General features: G+C 42.3%; 1 protein-coding gene across 2 annotated transcripts in view; it reads left to right on the top strand.

The window, feature by feature from the left end:
- The window catches only part of LOC115470734 (multidrug resistance-associated protein 1-like), a 108,452-nt gene extending 89,469 nt beyond the window's left edge, over positions 1-18,983 (top strand). For both annotated transcript variants that reach the window (XM_030204222.1, XM_030204224.1), the window contains exons 19-28: positions 3,146-3,300; positions 5,789-5,944; positions 8,704-8,903; positions 11,477-11,603; positions 12,360-12,461; positions 13,102-13,245; positions 13,540-13,698; positions 14,687-14,853; positions 15,452-15,646; positions 17,232-18,983. In XM_030204222.1, the coding sequence (XP_030060082.1) occupies positions 3,146-3,300; positions 5,789-5,944; positions 8,704-8,903; positions 11,477-11,603; positions 12,360-12,461; positions 13,102-13,245; positions 13,540-13,698; positions 14,687-14,853; positions 15,452-15,646; positions 17,232-17,379 (1,553 nt within the window). In that variant the 3' untranslated portion in view covers positions 17,380-18,983. The remainder of the gene's footprint in view (positions 1-3,145; positions 3,301-5,788; positions 5,945-8,703; positions 8,904-11,476; positions 11,604-12,359; positions 12,462-13,101; positions 13,246-13,539; positions 13,699-14,686; positions 14,854-15,451; positions 15,647-17,231) is intronic.
- The last annotated feature ends 4,661 nt before the right edge of the window (positions 18,984-23,644 follow it).

Here is a 23,644-nt window from a genome sequence, read left to right as displayed (position 1 = left end):
CAGATTACCACTGAGTACACTCCGGCGCTATGACAGGGCGCTAGGGGTGGGAAGTAGCCCTGTTTAGTGAGCTGTAAGCCCACGTTAGGCTTACCTCCACTTAGTAATAGGGGCCCTTAACTGGTTTGCACTGTGAATATTGGCTTAACCGGTTAAGTTGCTGCAGTCAAAAATGAAACCGGATATTCAATGCCGGTTGCTGGAAACAGCTGGGCATTGAATATTCGGATTGAACACCAGCGCCGGCTGAATATCAAGCGGTATGGGTCTTTATAAAACATTAGCACAAATTCTACAGAAATAATGCTTGGGAGTAGACCTAAATGTTGATATGTAAAGTGCACATGTATTTTATATCATACATACACAGATTGTGACTCTTCTCAAACGCCTTCCCTAAGCACGCCTAAGTGTACAAGTACGTGTCAGCTTTCGGTGTACATTTTATTTATATTTGATATACTACCCATCAATCTGAGTGGTTTACAAACATTAAAATCACATAGATTAAAGAGAGAAGAAAAGAAATTATCATTACATTACAAGAGAGTAGAGATGGGAAATAAACAGTGTTCTTCAACAAAATTGTCTTGGGGCTGAATGGCATCTCCAGTCCAAAATCATACTGTATTACTGATCAAAAGCTTTTTGGAAAGGAAACATTTAAGGTCCCGCTTAAATTCTTGGTTAGGATGTCTGTAGTCATAAATAATCTGGCAGTGTTCAAACTTTGGCACTGTTACACTGAAAACGGATAGGCTAATGAAGTCCAAGTGAAAAATCCAAAAGGAGAGAACTGTTAATAAAGTTTTATGAGAGGATCTTACTGTCCTGACTGGAGAGTAGAGAATTAACAAACAGAATAAGAAAAGGGGTTGATCCTCCTTAATTACATTTAAAAGTTAACATAGCTGATTTAAACAAGGTCCTCGAAGAAATAGGCAACCAGTGTTTCACTTTCTAGAGTGGGATCGTGTGATCCACTAAGAAGTTTAACAGATATATTTTGAATAATTTTTCAATCCCTTTGGGAGGACAATAAATGGCGCTCAAAGTTGGGGACCAAGATGATCCACGCTAAGAGAGTATTCTGTAGAGGACGTTTACAGAATATTAACTTAGTGCACATTCCACTCCTAACTTTGGGTTGCCAGTATTTACACCTGCCAAAGGCTGGTGTAAATGCTTGTGCCCAACTATTGGCAGTTAGATGCGTAAATCGCATTATTCTTTAACTTTGTACTTAAATTCTGGAAATGCCCCTAACCTGCTCATGCCCTCTTTGGAGTTGCGTGCTATGAAACTTAGGCATATATGTTATAGGGCAGATCCAGGCGTAACTCCTAATTACTACCAATTAAGTGCTTGGTAATGAGTAATTAGCTAATCGGTTTATGTGCGGATCTATATAAAATTCAGCAGTTTAAGTCTCTAGGGCATGTATGCCTAGCAAAATTTGCATTACAGTAATCCAGTTTTTTCATAATTAGTGAGGGAATAAGCATAGCAGCTGATTTCTTTATCAAAAGATGCATTGAACATATGCGAAGAGTGAAATAACATTTTTTAGTTAGACTAGAAATTTGTAACTTGAAATCAAGTTTATTATCGAGTATTACCTCAAGAATCAGTAGAATTTAACCACTGGGACTGTACATCCTGCTAAGGACAAAGTAGGAAAAGATACGGGTTCCGTTAATTTTGAGAAAAGAAGAACTTTGGATTTTTCTGGATTTAAGGGTTTGTTTGTTTTTAAACCGGTCTGTAATTTCAGTGGTTCTCAAATGTTATTTTGAGAAATTTAAGTTCAAAGGACTGAATTAATAGAGCTAATGAAGTCATAAAGATGTTGAATAAAATAAGTATGTACTCTTAGTTAATTGGGAAAGGGCACCGAATGCCTTCACCGGCCCTGATGCCAGGGCTTCATAAACCTGGCCTGGGCTTACACAGCCAATTGGGTTCTCAGGATATCCACAATAAATATCCAGGAGATCAGTTTGCATGCATTGGAAACTCTGTATATTCAGACTGATCTCATGCATATTCATTTTGGATATCCTGAAAACCTGAGTGGCTGTAGGATCCCCAGGACTTGTTTGCAAATCTGTGTTCTGTGTTTTTGTTTATCTTTTACAATCAGGTGCGTGATGCATCTGTCTCTGCTCTACCTTTCCTGCTTATTACCCCCAGCATCACCACCATTCCAAGCTTTATATTTAGCGAAAGGCTGAGGATCCTGCTGCTTAAACACACAATAGCTGGAAACTAGAAAGATTTTATTTATTTATTTGTTACATTTTTATCCCACATTTTCCCACCTATTTGTAGGCTCAGTGTGGCTTACATAGTACCGGAGAGGCGTTACAGACTCCGGTGTAAACAAATACAAAGTGATGTTGTGGTAAGATAAAGTTCATGTGGCACAGCCACATTAGGGAATCGTACAACGGAAGAGTTGTGTTATGGCCATTACGTTCTTTAGTTTTGTTGTGTTGCAGAGATCAGGCATTTATGTTGGATCGGTAGGGTATGCCTTTTTAAACAGGTTAGTTTTTAGTGTTTTCCGGAAGTTTAGGTGGTCGTTCATAGTTTTTAAGGCTTTTGGTAATGCGTTCCACAGTTGTGTGCTTATGTAGGAAAAACTGGACACGTAAGTTGATTTGTATTTGAGTCCTTTGCAGCTTGGGTAGTGCAGACTTAGGTACGTTCGTGTTGATTCGGATGTGTTTCTAGTTGGTAGGTCGATCAAGTCTCTCATGTATCCCGGTGCTTCCCCGTAGATAATTTTGTGAACCAGAGTGCAGATTTTGAAAGCAATGCGTTCTTTGATTGGGAGCCAGTGTAGTTTTTGGCGAAGGGGTTTTGCACTTTCAAATCGTGTTTTTCCGAAGATAAGCCTAGCTGCCGTGTTTTGAGCGGTCTGAAGTTTCTTTAAGGTTTGTTCTTTGCATCCCGCATAAATTCCATTGCAGTAGTCTACATGGCTTAGTACCATTGATTGTATTAGGTTGCAAAATGTTTCCCTCGGGAAGAATTGTTTCACGCGTTTGAGTTTCCACATTGAGTGGAACATTTTCTTTGTTGTGGATGTCACTTGGCTCTCTAGTGTTAAGTTTAGTCTCCCAAATTTCTTCTCCTCTAGGTCTCCTGGTGTGTTATGGTGCATACGTCCTCACCAGAGGTACGATCTGTGCCTCTCGGGCCCTCCATCACCAAATGTTGGACAGTATTCTGCACCTGCCACTGCTTTTCTTTGAAAGTACACCAATGGGGCAGGTCCTGAATCGATTCACCAAGGTAAAAAAATATAGTCGATACCAAAGCATACCGACAATGTAAAATTGCCTAAAATTTACATTCTGAAAAAATACTGATTTGCATGTTTTGAAAATAAATCCATTCAAATGGTGCTTTATGACTCTCTGTGGACATTTTTCTCTTTCAAAAATGAGCCCCTCAGCATGTTGAATGTGACATTACAGCTTTTTGTTTGTTTTCTGCACCTTGGATGCTGTAACATTTCCAACCATCTCCTGGGCCCTTTCACAATCTCCAAATGTGCGCCTTGACTCCTATGTTTAAATATTTTATTGGTTTTGTTATAAAGAGAGAATAACAACATGTGACAACGAGAAACAATGTTAAACAATGCAAACTATAGCAAACTGCAAATCTTCAGGTACATTAACAGGGGCACATAGAAGAAAAAGGAAGAAGAAAGGGAGGGAAGAAGGAAAAAAAATTTACATTCTGCACAGATCTAGGAGTCATTGCAGTAAAGTGTACAATGCTTTGCACAGATTTAGCATAGTATATTGTACAATGTTGTGGGTACACGGATAAAAAAATGGTTTTGCATAGAAGCTAACCTTGCACAAAACTTTGCATTGATACCAGCACACAGCATATTTAATGAGGCTGTTAGCTAATCTGCGCAGATACAGAGAAGTGTACAGAAGACTTAAAAGGTAAGTACAATGTTGGAGCTCTAACAGCAAGTCTGAGGAGGCATAAAAAGGTTAGTTCATTCTTCTAAAACAGTGATTCCAAAACTTGTCCTGGTGGACCCTCAGCCAGTCAGGTTGTCAGGATATCCACAATGAATTTGCATATAATCTATCTCATGCATATTCATTGTGGATATCCTGACACCCTTAACTGGCTGGGGTTCCTCCTGGACAGGTTGTAGCGGCAAGACTAATCTTTGACACATTTATTTATTTGTAGTAACTTTCTATACCACTCTAGCTGACAGGCAGAACAGAGCAGTGTACAGGCTAAAATAAAATAGCAAACAAGAAAAGAACTTCATTAATGTATAGGAAAGCAGGGTGTTAAGTTTAGAGACATAAGCATTGCAAAAAGAGGGTAAAACAAACACACAAAATGGAGGACAGGGTCAAAGGGTAACACTGGTAATTCAAAAGGGTTACCCCCACTATAACATAGCATGTTACTGGTGGAGGCAAGGGGGATTTTCAAGCTCTACAATGATTTACTGTACACTTTATAGCAAATCACCAGACTACTTGAATCAATGTATGCTATTACCTAATGCTAGGAATAGAAGACAAGGTAAAAGGAAGGAAGGTTATGGGGAAGGGCTAGGGAATGTTATGCTTTAGTTTTGAAGTTGAATATGTCTACGTCATTATGTATGGGTCGGAGGGACTACTCATTTCATGCTTTGTTCTACAAAGGCAAGATGTAGTGATATTTTAGTGGCATTTTGTATTTTGTTATGTTTCCCTTGACTATACGCTTAATAAAGACTTCTTATAAATAAAAAAATAAAAAAAAGAAAGGAAGGAAGGTTGCACTTGGACCACAGTGAAGCATTTAAAATAATCTTAGTGTCCGTCACGGCATTGGAGAGGGTGAGGGAAAGCCATAGGGGCCCTTTTACTAAAGGGTTGCTCTGTGGCAACCCAGAACTATCGCAAGCCCAACGCGGGTGCTGGCGGAAGTTCCACCCCCAGTGCATGCCATTTCTGGCGCTAGTGCAAATATTGAAAAAAAATAATCGAGCAGCGTCACATGCTGCCTCATTACCGCTGAGTTACTGCCATCACAATGGGTGGCAGTAAGTGCTCCCCCCCCAATGGCCACACAAAGTGCAAACTTACTGCACAGCCATTTCATTTTTGGCTATTTTCACCTGCTGCGGTAAAAGGGGCCCTGGTGTGCAACAAAAACAGCCGCCGCCTCTAGCTTTTACCACAGCTTAGTAAAAGTGCCCCTTAGAGAAGAAATTAGTCTTAAATCTTGAAGTTCTAAGCGCAAAACTAGGGGAAGGAAATTCCATTTGATGGGGAATTCTATATATGGCGCACAAAAAAAAATCAGTGCCTTAAAAAGCGCTATTCTATAATCTATGCTTAAAGTTAGGCACAGTTTATAAAATAACACATACGCCCAGGAATCGTGCCTAACTTTAGGCGTGGCAATTTCCATTAACAAAAACATAGTGCAAATACCCACATGTAAATTTAGGCACGGATGCCCTTATTCTTTAACTGTGCGCTTAACTTTAAAGGAATGCCCCTGATCTGCCCATGACACTCCCATTTCCACACCCCTTTAGTTTTTGACTCTCCCATAAAATTTAGGCACGGATCCCAGGTTTCATCCTGTTCCATTAAATTCTCAGTTATTTGGCCCTCCTGACAGACATTCTGAACCCATTTTTGTATAATTTTTGCCAAATTCCTTTGTGTTGGCAAGAAGAGTAAAACCTTTCATTAAAACGATAAAAGTTTCTCATGTATGTGTCTTAACATTCCAGGATATTTATGTCATTGACGAACGTTTCCATTATTACCTCCGCACCTGGTTGAATTGCATGCTCGATGTTGCAGGGACAATCCTCATCATTGGGTTTGTCACACCGCTCTCAATACTGGTTATCATCCCACTAGGATTCCTGTATTTCACCATCCAAGTAAGTAATTAAATGAACAAAATGAGTGATATGGGGTAGTAGATTCAAGAAAGAGTGCCAAACTTTGGGCGCCAGGATGATGTGCGCTAAACACAAATTCTGTAAAGGCAGTTCCACGTGAAACTGCCATTATAGGATACCAGCATGAGTCCACAGTTTCACATCTAATTTTAGGCATGAGCACTTACACAAGGATTTGACATGGCGTAAGTGCTTGTGCCTAATTGTCGGCAGTTGGCCATGTAATTTCTAGACTTCTGTAACCTGCGCATATAATTCCTAGGCTCACCCCTGACCCACCCATGCCCCTCCCATGTCCACACCCCCTAGAAGGTGTGCGCAATAGAATTTTCACACACAGCTTCTAGAATAGTGATTTAAGTGCATTTGGATGCACAATTGCTAATTGGTGCCATTGCCAATTAACTCCAATTAAAGCCAATAATTGGCTACCTCCAATTAAGCCAATTATTAAATTACATTGTACATGCAAATCAGTACACTGAGGGCACCTCAAAAAAATCGGCACTGAACAATACCTGCTTAACTGGTATTCTATAAGCTGCACCTAAAATTCAGCGCAGTTTATAGAATACATGCTTAAGCAGAGTGTCGTGCATAAATTTAGGCATGGCCATTTACAAAACAAAAGTATGGTACAAATGCCTGGGCTTAAAATTTATCCCGTTCCACCCCAAAACGCCTATCTCCAAGTCTTGCCTCACCAATTTGCTTCATTTCTTTGAAGGCATGAATAAACATGTGGATAAAGGTGAGTCACTTGATGTTAGTGTATCTAGGTTTTCAGAAAGCTTTTGACAAAGTACCTCATGAAAGAATCCTGAGGAAAATTAAAAAGTCATGGGATAGGAGGCAGTGTTTGTCTGTGGATTAGAAATTGGTTATTGGACAGAAAATAGAGGGTAGAGTTAAATGACCATTTTTCTCAAAGGAGGAAGGTGAATAGTGGGGTACCGCAGGGATCAGTATTGGGACCTGTGCTATTTAACATATTTATAAATGGTCTAGAAATTGGAACGACAAGTGAGGTGATTCAATTTGCACATGACTCACAAATTATTCAAAGTTGTCAAAACACGTTCAGATTGTGAAAAATTGCAGGAAGACGTTAGGAAACTGGAAAATTAGGTATCCAAAGGGCAGATGAAATTCAGTGTGGAAAAATGCAAAGTGATGCACATTGGGAAGAATAATCCGAATCATAGTTACTTGATGCTAGGGTCAGCCTTAGGAGTTAGCACTCAAGAAAAATATCTAGGTGTCATTGTAGGCAATATGCTGAAATCTTCTGCCCAGTGTGCGGCAGGGCAGTGGCCAAAAAAGCAAACAGGATACTAGGAATTATTAAGAAGAGATGCAAAATAAGATCAAGAATATTATAATGCCTCTGTATCGCTCCATGGTGCAACCTCACCTTGAGTATTGCGTTCAGTTCTGGTTGCTGTATCTCAAAAAAGATATAGCGGAATTAGAATAGGTTCAAAGAAGAGAAGCCAAAATAATAAAGGGGATATAACTCCTCCCATACGAGGAAACGCTAAATAGGTTAGGGCTCTTCAGCTTAAAAATAGATAGCTGAGGGGGGATATGATTGAGGTCAATAAAATCCTGAGTAGTGTAGCACTGATAAAAGTGAATCGATTTTTCACGCTTTCAAAAAGTACAAAGATCAGGGGACACTCAATGAAATTATGTGGAAATACTTTTAAAACAAATAGGAGAAAGTATTTTTTCACTCCAAGAATAGTTAAGCTCTGGAACTCATTGCTGGTGGATGTGGTAAAAGTGGTTAGCATATCTGGGTTTTAAAAAGGTTTGGACAAATTCCTGGAGAAAAAGTCCATAATTTGCTATTGAGATAGACATGGGAGAAGCCGCTGTTTGTCCTGGGAGTGGTAGCACGTAATAGTGCTACTAATTTGACCTGGATTGGCCACTGTTGGAAGCAGGATACTGGGCTAACCAGATAGCCAGCAAAGCGCTGAATATTAGTGGTCAAATCAGACTGCCTAAATAGCAGTCCTATCTTTAGCCGCTATAAACATAATTGGCCAGCGCTGAATATAACGGCCCGGCATTGAATATCCAGTTTCATTGCCGATCATGGGACTTAGCTGGCCTGTCTCCTGCAGGCTGAATATCAGCCGGTATGTTCTTTCATGTTAATGTGCATTCCTTCATTTACCTTGTTAGCAGTTAGTGTGTGGTCAGGGAGAACAGGGTTCTGTGTTAGTATTTATTTAAAATATTTATAAACTGTGCTATCTGACATGTTGTCCATCCAGCCCAACAGCAAATGCTTATATCAGTGAAATGCTTTGCACATTTTCTCCTTTCCCACAATTCCATTGGGTGGGAACTAGAGGGGACACCTGAAGGACCACAGTTCTAACATCAGGTGTCCCCCAAATTCACAGTAAAGGCGTGATTTTCATCATGACCAGCAGAGCAATGATCGTGAACATGCTGCATAATTATAAGGACTGGATGGAGGCATTGTGTTTTATAAATGTAATAACTTTCTCTATGCTTTCACTGCCCTGCAGTTGAATGTTGCTCACTTGGGTTTTTATTTTCTTTTTTGTTCCTCTGATTCCTATAACCTTGTATTGTTTGTTATTGAAAAGAAGATGATGGGCCAGTAGATCACCATTTCTAAGGTGTATATATGCCTCCCATCTGTGGCTAAAAATCTGTGAGGAATCCAAAATGTAACCCTTTTTTCCTTGTACTTTTAGAGATACTATATTTCTAGTTCCCGACAAATCCGGCGATTGGATGGAGCATCTCGTTCTCCTGTCATTTCACATTTCAGTGAATCCCTATTGGGAACATCAACAATTCGAGCCTATGGCCACCAGGAAAGGTTCACTAATCAGAACCGAGATGTGATGAATGAGAACTTAGTCTGCTACTATAACAACGTGATTTCAAACAGGTATAAAAACCATATACAACCATCTACACTTCAGAAAGACACTCAAGACCCACCTGTTTAAAAAAGGCATACCCTACAGATCCAACGTAAATGCCTGATTTGTGCGACACAACAATGCAAAAGTTTGTAGTGGCCATCACCGAACTCTCCTGTCGAACGATTCCTCTATGTGGTCCTACCACATGAACCTTACTGTATCACAACTTCACCTTGTATTTGTATACACCGGAGTCTGCAACTGCTTTCCGGCACTATGTAAGGTGGGAAAATGTGGCGTACAAATGTAACAAATAATAATAATAAAATGACAGCAGAGAACCATGAAACTAACCCACAAGGAGCAGTAAGGTCTGGTACTGTTTACCTGTGGATACGACTGGAGCTGGATCAGTGGAGATGTGACTTCCTCACTGGGGGCCCCTTTTACTAAACTGCGCTAGTGATTCCCGGTGCGGCAAATGTGACGCAGTATTCAGTTTGAATGGGCTGCCTCTCATTTGCCGTGCAGGAATCGCTAGCACGGTTTAGTAAAAAAAAAAGGCCCTGGGTGATGTACTCTAAATTTACAGAGCAGAGACCCTAGCAAGAAGGAAGTGATCTTTATTTATTTACTAGTAAAAAAGGCCCGTTTCTGACACAAATGAAACGGGCGCTAGCAAGGTTTTCCTCGGAGTGTGTATGTTTGGGAGAGTGTATGTGAGAGTGACTGTTTGAGAGTCAGAGTGAAAGTGTGAGTGTGTGAGAGAGAGAGTGAGTCTGGGTGTGAGTGTGTTTGTGAGAGAGTGTGTGTGTGAGAATGAGAGTGTGTGCAAGTGTGTATGTGAGACACAGTGTGAGAGAGAGTGTGTGTGTGTGTGGGCGAGAGAGAGAGTGTGTGTGAGACAGAGATTCTCTGTGAGAGTGAGTGTATGAGACCAAGCGAGTGTGTGAGTGACTGTGTGGCACATAGAGTGTGAATGTGATACAGTGTGAGACAGAGTGTGTGAGAGTGAGAGTCAGAAAGACATTGTATATGAGAGAGTGTGCGCCCTGCCCTCCCAATCCATGCCCATCTGTCATCTGCCCCCTCCATTCATCCTTTTCCAGCAATTCCCCTCTCTCCCTGAGCCCTGCCCTCCCAATCAATGCCCATCCATGCTCCTCTGTCCCCTGCCCCCTCCATTCATCCCTTTCCAGCAATTCCCCTCTCTCCCTGAGCCCTGCCCTCCCAATCCATGGCCATCCATGTTTCTCTGTCACCTGCCCCCTCCATTCATCCCTATCCAGCATTTCCCCTCTCTGCCTGAGGCCTGCCCTGCAATCCATATCCATCCATGCCCATCTGTCCCCTCCATTCATCCCTATCCAGCAATTCCCCTCTCCCTGAGTCCTGCCCTTCCAATCCATGCCCATCCATGCTCCTCTGTCACCTGGCCCCTCCATTCATCCCTATCCAGCAATTGCCCTCTCTCCCTGAGGCCTGCCCTGCAATCCATATCCATCCATGCCCATCTGTCCCCTCTATTCATCCCTATCCAGCAATTTCCCTCTCTCCCTGAGTCCTGCCCTCCCAATCCATGCCCATCCATGCTCCTCTGTCCCCTGCCCCCTCCATTCATCCCTTTCCAGCAATTCCCCTCTCTCCCTGAGCCCTGCCCTCCCAATCCATGCCCATCCATGCTCCTCTGTCCCCTGCCGCCTCCATTCATCCTTTTCCAGCAAGTCCCCTCTCTCCCTTCCATGACCCCCCCTCGCATCCATGCTCCTCTCTCTCCCATGTCCCAGCCTGGCCCGCCCTCTTCCCCCCCCCCCCCCTTCGCATCCATGCCCCCCCCCTTCGCATCCATGCATCCTTTTTTTTCTTCTTCTTTTTAACTTTACCTCCGTGGCGTTTCCGGCAGCGAAGCGTCAGGGAAGGAGGCGGCGCTCCCGACGTCTAGCTTTCCCTTCGCTGTGTTCCGCCTTTTTTTGAAGGCGGAACACAGCGAAGGGAAGGCTAGACGTCGGGAGCGCCGCCTCCTTCCCTGACGCTTCGCTTCCGGATTTGTTTGTTTTGACGCGAGGGCGGGGCAGAGACGGCTGGCTGGCTTGAAGGCTTCACACCACGAATCCACGAACCCTTCAGCCTGGGAGTGACGTCAGATGGCTTCATGGCTTCACAGAACGTTGTCCTCAGAACGTTGAGGGTGCGTTTTATTATATTAGATTACATTTGTATCCCACATTTTCCCACATATTGTAGGCTCAATGTGGCTTACATAGTATCAGAGAGGCGTTTGCCGGCTCCGGTGAGAACAAATACAAAGTGATGTTGTGGTAGGATAAAGATCATGTGGCACAGCCACAATTAGGGGATCGTACAACGGAAGAGTTGTTATGTCCATTACGTACTTTAGTTTTGTGTGTCGCAGAGATCAGGCATTTAGGTTGGATTGCCAGGATATGCCTTTTTGAATAGGTTAGTTTTTATTGCTTGTGTGTGTGGTTTTGAGCTTCATGCTGCATTGAGCTCCTGTAATATTTTCCCTGTAATATTCTCAACCAGTCCTTGCTTGCACGGGCTAGTGATTTCTGCTCCTTCCTTCCTCCCATAGGTGGTTGGCTGTCAGGTTAGAATTTCTGGGCAGTTTATTGGTTTTCTTCACTGCGTTTTTTGCTGTCCTGGCCAGAGACAAGATGGAGGCTAGTACAGTAGGATTATCCATCACATATGCTTTAAATGTAAGTACAAAATCTACATTCAATTTAAAAGAGAAAATGAGACCTTTATATAAATCCTGTGGAATCACATAGTAAGTTGTTCCACGGATAGTGTTAGCACTAAGCTCTTCATCTGGAAAGGGTGGGCAGTTTGCTGTAATTTTCAGAATCATTCATTCTTATGAACAGAAGAAAAGAAAGACTCCCTCCCTCTTTAACACAGGCCCATGTGTTTCACTGGAGTTTAGTAATATGGCCCTAATACAAGGATTTAGGTGCCTTTGTCCCCTGACTCTTGCACCAGCGATTATGATGACATTGTAATGTCTGATGCAGTGCCATGGCATATTGCATGAAATAGCCACAGATCACCTTGGATACAATTAACTTTTGGGTCCCTTGACTGCTTGATTTTCATCCAAATTTATTGTTGATGCCTTGTACAGTTGTTAATCACTTGATAGTATTTTCCAAGCTACAACCACATAGTAAAATTGTGTGAGCTAACAGTGCTGATTTAACATATCCTTTGTATGGAAGCCTACGTTGGAAATCTAGAACCTACAACTTCCAGTCCATCATAGAGTATGTAAACTCATGATTCAGCACAGTAGTTCAAGCCTGAATCGGCCGGTCGGCCAAATATACTGATCAACAGTGCCTCACTTTTCAAGCTGTTTTGCTTTTAGTTTCTCAGCCTAAATGCTTCTCTTTTGTACTTTTATCATCCAAGAATTATGAAATCTGTTATAAACAGGAACAAAATACTTATTTCAGATCACTCAGACTCTGAATTTTTGGGTCCGCAAAGCTTGTGAAATAGAAACGAATGGTGTTGCCATCGAAAGAGTGTGTGAGTATGCGGAGCTGGAGAAAGAGGTGAGCTCAGGGAAATGCTGAGAATTGAGGTCTAATGAAAAATGCCTTGTCTTTCCTAGAACACAGTGGTGTCAGAATTGGTGGTTTACTATATAACTACTGTGCTAGCATATTTCATTCAAGCACCAGCTAGTATATGATTTCAGGACTCATCTTGACCCTGGAAACTGCACTCTGCAGGCTGTGATACTTTTCATTAAACTGGTACAAGAATTTATCCCCAAATGTTAAGTGAGGTGCCTTAGAGACCTTGTCAATCTCTGTCCACTTTAATAACATTAAAAAAAAAATCACAAATTAATTTAAAGGGACATTGGTGGGGGTTGATTAAAAAGAAATGGAATTTGAAAATATCACAGAAAATAGCCCAGTGATAATTGTTGCCACTTATTTAGCCACAATTCATGCAACTGGCAAAGCAGGTGGAAAAGCTGGGGACCTTTCCAAATCCAGCAAAGACGCACCAAGGTGTACAAGAGCATCCTTGCATCTGTGCAACACTTTTGCTCTGTTAACATGCCAATATCCAGTCGTCATCTATGTTAGAAAAATCAAAGGATTTCTTGTTATCTTATGTATTTTTGCAGTCTTGTGAACTTGTAAATGTAGTATGCTGAAATAATGATTTTTCTTTTTTTAGGCTTCCTGGATAACATCTAAAAGACCTCCACTGGGATGGCCAGAAGAAGGGATTATTGAATTCACCAATTATGAGGCTCGTTACAGGAAAGACCTGGGTTTGGCTCTTCGGGGTGTAACTTTCCAGATCCGCAGTAAAGAGAAGGTATCGGGCATGCTGTTCAGCGGGCTATATATATATATATATATATATATAATTTATTTGTTTTTAGTTACAATTGCAATCTAGGACTGACCCCCTTATTTTGAGGCACTTTTATGTAAAACATTTTAGCGTGGGATGAAGTGTATCTAACACAAATTTCTGTCCTCTTTGCCTGTACAGTTGGCTTAGCATTGTAGCTTGTGTTGTAACACTAATAAAATCTGTATTGTTGCCTTGGAGCCAGTCCTGCTTTCTGAGGATAACCATTTGGCATAAGCACTGATCTCATTTTAGGTTGGAATTGTAGGAAGAACTGGAGCTGGTAAATCAACGCTCACAAATTGCCTGTTTAGAATCCTAGAGCGGTGTAGCGGTAAAATAATCATAGATGGAATAGACATAGCAATGGTCGGACTTCATGACCTTCGCAGCAAACTTAACATCATTCCTCAGGTAAGGCCTTTCATCCAATCGGTGCTTAAGGTGTGCCTATGCATAGTCTTGGCAGAAGCACAGATAGATATAAAGCATGAATTACAGATCATTCCAGGTCTTGACTAGTTTACTCCTTCATTCTGCAAGATGCTGATCCAGTGATGTCTGTCTACTGGGTTCCATATGTGAGTAGTGTTGGATCTTGAGTTTGGAACTCACTTTAATCTTCCAGAAAAAAAGCAGAGCTCAGCTATATTTTTAAAATTATTTTAGATTTAGTCACAAAAAACAAAAACAAGCAAAATAACGTCAAGACGTTATCCACTTTAAAAACCTATACTTCCTCCTACCCTATATCCCTGGTTTGCAGTAGTGTCCAGATAGCAAGATACCAGCATCATGTAAAGCCAGAGGGGAACATACTTGAATACACTATCCCAATGTCAGAGGTCTTCTTATCATAGCCCCTATCCTGGTGAGGCTTTCTAAGTCTCATAAATACTCCTTAGCTAGATGCCCATGTCTCATTGCCATCAATTTTAACATTTGAAAAATAAAATCCTTTTTTTTTTTTTTTTCAGTATTCTAACTATAGAAGGCAAGGAGGGTTGTTTCCGGGCTTGTGCTAGGACTGGCTTACTTGCCGTAAAAAGACAAGTTGCCATTTTATGATGTTTTACCCCAATACAAAGCTTGGAAATTTTTCAGATTTTTCGTTAGATGTATGGGAAGAATGGTTGGTAAATTTTAATTATATTTTTGTTTTGTTTAGTTGTGCAGGGAGCTGGAACAGGGTTCTATTTTGATTGATTTTTATTTATGTTTTGTCTTGGCTTTATTGTAATTTATGTTGTATGTTGTGTAAATCAGCTGGAGCAGGTTGTTGGTGGGTGATTAGAGATAGTAAGTATACATATAAGAGTCATGATACTGACTTATGGGACTGCAGATATTTTAGCTCTGCATTCTTAGTATCCATTTACAGTCTTCCCACTTGATTCTTTAGGACCCTGTTTTATTTTCGGGAACACTCCGAATGAACTTGGACCCTCTTGAGAAGCATTCGGACATGGAGCTATGGGAGGCTGTGGAGTTGTGCCACTTAAAAAGTTTTGTGCAGGGACTTCCACTCAAGCTGGACCATGAGATTGCAGAGGGAGGCGAAAACCTCAGGTACCACCCAAGCTGGCAGTTTGGCATGAGGACTTTGCTGCTTTTTTTTTTTTTTAAATGCAGTCATATTTCTTCAGTAACTTTTCACATAGCAGTATCTGAACACTGTGTCATTGGGTGCTGTAAGGGAAGATATGTGCTGCAGTAAACCACATTGCTACTACTGAATTCAGTTTCTACATCATATATGATGCATAATGGTCACATCCTCCTCAGCTGTAAACACTTGTCTCTGCCTGCACCACCAGGGCACTGACTTATGTGGGGGAGGGGGCATATTTTAAATCAAAATCTCAGTTTAAAAATTAATTAAACTGCAGCTTCACAATCTAGGAAGGCATTTCTTGCTGTCAGATGTTGTATCTGGATTCTGCCTGGCAGATACATTCTATTTATGAATTAATATTAATGCTTATGTTTTAGAAAATCAAGCATTTTCATCAGTAGCTGGTACACGAGAGCAACTGAGTAGAACAGGAAACTGCTACTAAGTTTTTTTTTTTTTTTTAATCTACACTCTGTGCTGCATTTGTTTATGAAATCAGGTTTTCTTGTGCTATTCACTTCTGTATTATAACCACTTGATTTCTTTTGACAGCGTTGGACAAAGACAGCTTGTATGCCTTGCCCGTGCTTTGCTGCGGAAAACAAAAATTCTGGTCTTGGATGAGGCCACAGCCTCTATTGACACGGAGACAGATAACCTGGTGCAGTCCACAATCCGCAAAGAGTTCGTTGATTGCACTGTATTAACTATTGCTCACAGACTGCATACAATTATGGATTCTGAAAGGTATGATTTATTAATACAGGTATCTAATCCATAACATTCTTCATTAGGTAGAATGAACAAACAGCACTGTTACAATCTTTGCAAAAGAGGCTAATAAAAAGTATTTGTGAATCATCTTAAATGTGCTTTTTAAGAATGTGTCCCCCCTGTTCTATATAGCATGCCAAAGGTTAGGCAGTAAAACAGAATTTAAATGACAAAACAACAATCAAAGACAATTATTCTGGTAACTGCTCTTAGGTGCTATTCTATAAGGTAGTGCCTTAGCACATAACAGCAAGGGAGGGTGTACACATAGCCAGGTCATAAGTGCAAAACTTACAGAACACTGTAAAGTCCATCAAGCCCAGTCCAGGTCACAAGTACTTGACAAGATCCAGAACAGTAAAACAGATTTTATGCTGCTTATCCTAGAAACAAGCAGTGGATTTTCCCAAGTCCATCTTAATAATGGCTTATGAACTTTTCTTTTAGCAAAGTATCCAAACCTTATTTTAAACCCTGCTAAGCTTACTGATAAGGTTTTTGGTGCCTTTTTAAGTGCCCTTTCTTAAATTGCACCCTATGTGTTTCCGGGAGACAGGCTGGACCAGATAATCTTTTACCTTGGTTTGACTGTAGGAAATAGAGTAAAACCAGGACTGGATCAACCCTGTTGAGCAAATCTGGATGCAGTTGGCAACCCTAATTATATTTGACTAGTAAAAAGGCCCGTTTCTGAAGGCAAGGAAACGGGCCCTAGCCAGGCAATTTCTCCCCCCCCTGCGCTACGGCCCCCTCGACCCCCCCCCCATGCCGGCGAAAACCGCCCCCCGCCGCCGTTGTGGACTACCTGTGCTGACGGGGGACCCAAACCCCTGAAGTGCTGTTGTGCCCTTCGCGTTGTTCATCTTCTCTGGAAGTTCCTCTGCGTGCGTCTGACGTCAGACGCATGCAGAGAAACTTCCAGAGAAGATGAACAACGCGAAGGGCACAACAGCACTTCGGCTGTCGGGGGGTTTGGGTCCCACCGTCAGCACAGGTAGTCCACAATGGCGGCAGGGGGGGCGGTTTTCGCAGGCCGGGGGGGGAGGGTCGAGGGGGCTGTAGCGCGGGGGGGGGAGAAATTGCCTGGCTAGGGCCCGTTTCCTTGCCTTCAGAAACGGGCCTTTTTACTGACGTCAATGCGTGTCTGCCTAGCAGACCACCACCTCCAGGGAGCCACTGTCCCAAGCACAGAACGTTGGAGGTGAGAATTATTATATAGGATGGTTATGCTGTTTCTATTATGAGAATGTAAATTGCCATTCTTTTAACCTGGATTTCAAGTGGCAGTATTTCAAATACTGGAAAAAATAAATCTGTTTTGTCTGAGCTCTCTACCTTTTACCATATCACAGAACCTGAAAAGAATGTGATTTACTTTAAGGAAACCATAAGTTGTGGAATACTTTAAGCACTCCAAAGCAATACAAATCTTAATGCAAACAAAATATTCCATGTTTAATGTATAGATGTTTCACCTGTGAAGATCACAGGACAGAAGCCTCAAACTTTGTGCAGTACAGGCTGTTCTTATATAAAATTTGTTTTTTTATTCTTGCAGGGTCCTGGTACTGGATTCAGGCAGAATACTGGAATTTGATACCCCATCTATTTTAATACAAAAAAAGGGGAGTTTTTCAAAAATGGTAGCGGAAGCTGGGATAAGACAAGATGCAGAGTGTGTACAGCTGCTGAATTCTGGAAACTAAAAATGGCATGAGCTGCCTTCAGTTTACTAGAAACGAGCTCAAGGCAGAGAACTTAGTGGACAACAGGGAGGCTTGACTTCAGCTTCGAATCAAGTTTATTGATTAACTTCCCAAAGCATCTTTAAAACACATGCTGAAATCCAAATGTACAAAAGGTCTCATTGTGTGCACTGGGAAAAATACTTTGTACAGTTTGGCCTGACATGTAGAAATTGTTGGCTTTGAAGACAGAATAGGGCTGGGACCTGAACTCAAGTAATACTGTGATTCTGCATGTCCATTTTGTTTGAGTTTTAGCACTGATTCTTTTATTGTATTGAATAATGTGGTTTTTACAAGAATAGTTATTGTCCTACCAAAAGAGGCTTGTCAGAAGTGATTATTGGAAATATTTTTGTTCCTTTCACAAATTTGTTTATAAAAAAATAAGTTTAACATGAGCTAAATCATCTTAGTACATATGAGTGGTGCTCATTTACCAAAGCACATAGACAAAGTTACATTGTAACCTATGTGTTGTGAAAATGAGCCCAACACTGTTTAAGGTACAGTAATGCAGTGCATTTTTACTAACAAGTGTACAAGGCATTTCTATGCATGTAAGTTCCTTCCCTAAATTCCCTTTATCCTTGGAAAACCTCCCCTTTCTCAGCAATGGTCTGATGACATGCATACTCTTTCCAAGTAGGTAAAAGTGGACCTGTTCTTACACTGTATGGGGGGGGGGGGGGGGAGGGGAGGAGACCCTTAGTCTGTACATAAACAAATGCTATAAACACATGCTTACCTATGATAAAACACATTGTACAAAAATTCCCCTCTGTCCCCTAAGAAACACATTTTGATTGTATTTCTGTGTTCAGTTACCAAGAAGAGCAGATCCTACAGCAACAAAATAGATCTTTGAATCTCAGGAAGTTAACAGAGATAGTGACACAAGAGAAAATAGAGCTAGTTCCTGTTAACATTTTTGCAGTGCTAGAAACTAACCCTTGAATCCCCAAAGGTCTCCCTCCATTAACTGATCTATGTAAATGTGTAGTTGATGCAACATTATGTAATGAAGTAGTAGAAACACAGTAGGGTGCTTATGTGGCCTTGAAATAATGGGACCCTTGAGATACAGGCATGAATGAAGTACAGCTAAATAATTAGTCCAAGGGCTGTGATTATTTCAGAGTAATAGTTTGCCTTAATATTGTAGGGGGAGGGGAATAGAGAAACTAAATTATCTACTACTACTAATTAAAAAAAAAAAATCTTCCCTCCTAATTTCTTACCCTATTTTTACTGCTACCTGTTAGCACCATGACTTTCTGGTTCAGCACCAATTAGGAACTATTAGTTTACAGCAGGGACACTGATCTAAGCATCATATCCATAGCTATACTTTCAAAGCAGAAAAAGTAGGCTGTCAGGTAAAATCTGCCTTTAATTTTGCACCTGCTCTCAAAAGCTGGGTTATTAAAACAATTCTGCCAGGCCAGGAGATAGGGTTACTCAATTTAAAATATGCTTTTTAAGGGGAGGCTATATATGAAAACTAGTAAAAAAAGGCCCGTTTCTGAGAGTAATGAAACGGGCGCTAGCAAGGTTTTCATCGAAGTGTGTATGTTTGAGAGTGTGTGAGAGAGAGAGAGAGAGATAGACAGAGTGAATGTGCGAGTGTGTGTGTGTGAGAGAGAGTGAGACTGTCTGTGTGAGTGTGTGTGTTCGAGAAAGAGAGTGTGCCGCAGGGGTCCCCCCTCTGTGTGTTGGCGTCCTTCCCACTCCCCCCCCCCCGTTTCCTTTTCCCATTTCCTTCTTGTCCCCCTCCCAGCCTCGAGGATCGTGGGCCCTCCGTCTGGCGGTGTTTTTCTGCGAGTGTGTGTGAGAGAGAATGTGAGTGTGTGTGTGAGTGAGTGAGTGAGGGAATTGTTGGCCTCCCCTCCCTTGGCCTTTCAGGATGGTGGTCCCTCCATCGGCCGGCGTTTTTCCCCCTCGTCTTCCTTCCCCCCTCGCAGCTTGAGGTTCGAGGGGGCCCCCTTCCTGGGTCGTGGCCCTGGCTCCGTTCCTGGCACGTTCAGGCAGGCTGGCTCCCTGCGTCTGGCAGACGTTCAGGCTGGCTGCGTGCGTCGCGCCCTCCGTGTGTCAGAGTTTGTGCGGGGCGATAGGAGTTCTGCGGATTTGGAAATTGGCTGCGGAGGGGCAAGGGGAGATGGCGTGTCGCCGATGGCTGCGTCCCCACCTCCCTCCCTCCGACGTTGTGCGGGCGATGTTATCCTCCGGAGGTGGGAAATGGCCGCCGAGGGTCAGGGGGAAGATGGCGTTTGGCCGAGTGTCATTGCGCCGCCCTTGACGCGAGGGCGGGCCAGACACTCCTGGCCAAACCGGATATCTCTGGCGCCTCAAGGTGCCTTTTATTATATAGAGATAATTACTACAGTGTGTGGGAAAGTACTGTCTAATTGGGTGATTCTGTGTGTCTATTTAAAAAAAAAATAATTCATTCATGTAGAATGTTTTTTAAATTTTGCACTAAAACAAACAGATAGGAAGTGAGTTAAAATATTTATTGTAAGGATTTCATGCCATTTTAAAATGATAGCACAAGACCAGTTGTGTTCAGACCCAGTCTGGTTTTCTGGATACCTACTGTGCATATATGCATGAGACAGATTTGCTTACATTGCTTCCAATCTGTGCAAATCTCTCATACATATTCGTGATGTAGATCATGAAACCCAGAGACTAGGGCAGCCTGAGGCCTGGGCTGTGAATATTGTTGCAATAAATCCCATCATGCCTAGGAAACTATGGGGCAAAAATGTAGGTACAGGGGCAGATATTTTCCTTTATCTTAAAGAGTGTAGATGATAAACTTTCACACAAACACTTTGAATGATTTAGTGAATGGTGTGATCTTTTGTTTCTACAGATAAAAAATAATGTGGGTATATTTTGCCTTTTTCTTAATTTTCCTTTCAAAAATATAATATTGTTTCAAGAAATGACTACTTCCAAACAACAAACTATTTTATGTAACAAAGGCACTGAGTGGCACTGTGTCCATTTGGGAGAGAGAGAACTTTCAACTCAGGAATTTTATATCATTGCCACACTATTTGTATTTAATAAAGTCTGAAGTTCTTTATCAGTCTTGTGCATCTAATATTTTTTATTTGTTACATTTGTACCCCACGCTTTCCCACTCATGGCAGGCTCAATGCGGCTTACATGGGGCAATGGAGGGTTAAGTGACTTGCCCAGAGTCACAAGGAGCTGCCTGTGCCTGAAGTGGGAATCGAACTCAGTTCCCCAGGAGCAAAGTCCACCACCCTAACCACTAGGCCACTCCTCCACTATTGAGATTAGCGATGGTAAATTCCAATCTTTGAGGGGTGCAAAGATTTTGGAAATTAGGAGACCACTAAGTCCCTCCTGCACAGCGACAGCAGTACAGAAATGTGACTAAAAGTAGTAGATCCAAGTTACATGTTTGAATTTCTGTAATGAATGTGGTTGCTATAACATATTTAAAACCTCATTTTTGTTTCTAGAGACTTTAGTCACTTTATCCCAGACAGGAGTCAGAAATTGATTTTATACTTCCTTCAGCTTTCTAGTCACCTCAAAAGGGGGTTGGGGGGGATGAGGTAGGCTCAAAGCTTACAGAAGGTTTGATTTTACTAAACCTGTTTCCTATTCTGTGATTATGGAGAAAGACCTTAGTGAATGAAACCCACAAGCTTGTGCATCAGTTGTCAACAGAAGGTACCACAACCGGCTTGCCTGCTGTGAAGAGTCATTTTAGGTAGTCTAAGTGTTTTAATGTGGCTATTCACATGGATAGAGCCTCAGCAGGTACACTGTAGCTGTGTTAAGTAGGCCATAGGAGTAGGCATACATTTAAAATTTTACAATTAGCAACACCTGCCTTCATTTAAAAACATTTGAGCATTTACACCTGCTCTGAAGCAGGCATCTGTTTGAGGGCCAGATGCACTAAACTTAATGAGCCATTAACGAGCAAGTAGTAAACCCTGGCATGCACTAAAGGTCAATTTCCGATCACGGTAGCAGCTAAATAAACGGAATGCAGATGATCCAAAGGCTATTGCAAGGCTATTATAATGAGATGCACTACGGTTTTCCGATCCCCTTACCATGAAAAAAGCTAACGTGAGGTCTGCACCTCTTGTTAGGCTGGGGCTGCTGTGAGCGGATCCATGGAGACTAGTAGGAAAGCGCCTAGCACCCATGTAAAAAAAAAAAAAAAAACCAAAAGCTGCGTATCCCAAATGCTCACGTGCACTTGGCATTTTTTCCCCCTTCCGACGCCGCTCCCCCCTGCAATGAAATGAAAGCTTCCCGCAGCACCCCCCCCCCCCCCCGGGCCCTCACAGCGCCTCTCACCTCTGTGTGAAGGTGCTGCAGCAGGCAACAGCTGATCACCTCCCTTCGGACTTCCCCTCCTTGGCCCGCCCTCGTCTGACGTAAGTAACTTACGTCAGATGAGGGCGGACCAGGGAGGAAAGAAGGGAAGCAATTAGCCATTGCTTGTTGCAGCGCCTTCACACGGAGATGAGAGGCGCTGTGAGGGCCCACCCCAGTAGCAGACGGAGGGTAGGGGTGGGGCCACGGCAGTGCAGAGGATGGCGGGAAGCTGTCATTTCAAGGCAGGGGGGGAGCAGCGGCGTCGGGGGGGGGGGGGGGGGGGGGGGGGGGGACGACACATCCATAGCCACAGCTCGTCTTCTTTTTATATAGTGAAGGACGTCTTTGGCATGCACAGAGCAGCCAGCATAATGCTTGGCTGCTCTGCGCATGCTCGACTGGCCGACTGTTTAATGATGGAATACAGAATGCAAGTGAGCTACAATGAGCAGCTCATTTGCATTCCTATTCCTTGATGCATGCCCGTTCCTTACCGATGCGCTAAGGGAATCGGTAAGGGAAGGGCTAACAATTTTTTACTGCATCTTGGCCTGAGCTAGCTGCTTGTTTGCACCATGAAGGAGCAACTGCTTATTGCTTTGGTGTTTAATACCCTCTTTGTTAAAGAGGTGCATTAAGTGAACCTTCACCCTTGCACCTCAGTTATCTTTCACACTCAACACTCCAAAGTTCCCTCAACAAGATTAACAAAATTCATGATTACCACACTATCATCCCTTGCAGAATTGTAAAAACGATGTCCAATTTAATAAAGTAAATTCAGAGAACCATAAATCTATATACCTTTAACTGTGGCTGCTGTTTGCCATTCCCAGGTGTCACTAAGGAGGTCGTTTGCAGCCATGCGCTCAATGCTCACCACCTGCTAAACCAGTACTGCAGCAGCCCAGTGGTAGTTCCCACCCCCAGCACACGCCATTTCTGGCACCACAATATTTTTATAGCACTGGTGTTTACCTGGCAGTAATTGGGCTAGGCAGTGCTGTGCGCTACCAAGTTAGTGCGGGAGTCCCTACCACCACCTCAATGGGTGGCAGTAAGTGCTCCCCTGAAATGGCCGTATGACAAGTGCTTCACTTGCCACACTGCCATTTCTTTAAATAAAATTAAAAAAAAAAAAAAAAAAAGCCTTTTACCTGCTGCAGTAAAAGGGGGCCTCAGTGCGCAAACACATGCTGGGCCACAGCTTAGTAAAAGGGACCTGTAAGTGACCACTTAGTTTGCCCAGTTGTTAAGCTGATTGATTTGCTCAGATCCTTAACTGGCTCTTGCTGAATGTCTGGTTTAGTAAAATTCATTATGCATTAAGGGTCCATTTACAAAGCTGCAATAAAAAGCAGCCTTACCATGCACACTGAGGCTATTTTTATCGTGGTTGTAAAAATAGCCTTCTTCCAGTTTTTGTATTAAATGGGCATTTACCAATATTAGCATACAGCCATTTTTTTTTTAAATTACTGTGTGAGCACTTATCTCTACTCATTTTGTAGGCAGTAAGGGCTGATACAGTATCTGTCTGCTCAGTAATATAGGATAGGAATGCCCACACTCTGCTCCTGACACACACCCTTAAAAAATTAACAATGTGTGCGTATGCAGATTTTAGGATTACCATATGATGCTATAAGTGTAGCCCATGGTACTCGGCATGCGTTAGTGTTTAAACACAATTGTAAAAATAGCAGTTATATTTTCAAAAGCCCAAGTGATCCTACTCCTCTTTTGATTGAGAAAAGCTGTGCCTGCTCAAGAGGCTACAAAGTACACACATCGTTCCTGCCTCCTAATGGACATGTTACAAAAATCTCCATCTTCAGCATGCCTTTTG

The sequence above is a fragment of the Microcaecilia unicolor genome, chromosome 5 (assembly GCF_901765095.1).
Source record: "Microcaecilia unicolor chromosome 5, aMicUni1.1, whole genome shotgun sequence".
NCBI classification, from domain to species: domain Eukaryota; kingdom Metazoa; phylum Chordata; class Amphibia; order Gymnophiona; family Siphonopidae; genus Microcaecilia; species Microcaecilia unicolor.
Note: the sequence above shows the minus strand (reverse complement) of the source record. Positions and strands in the feature narration are given on the sequence as shown.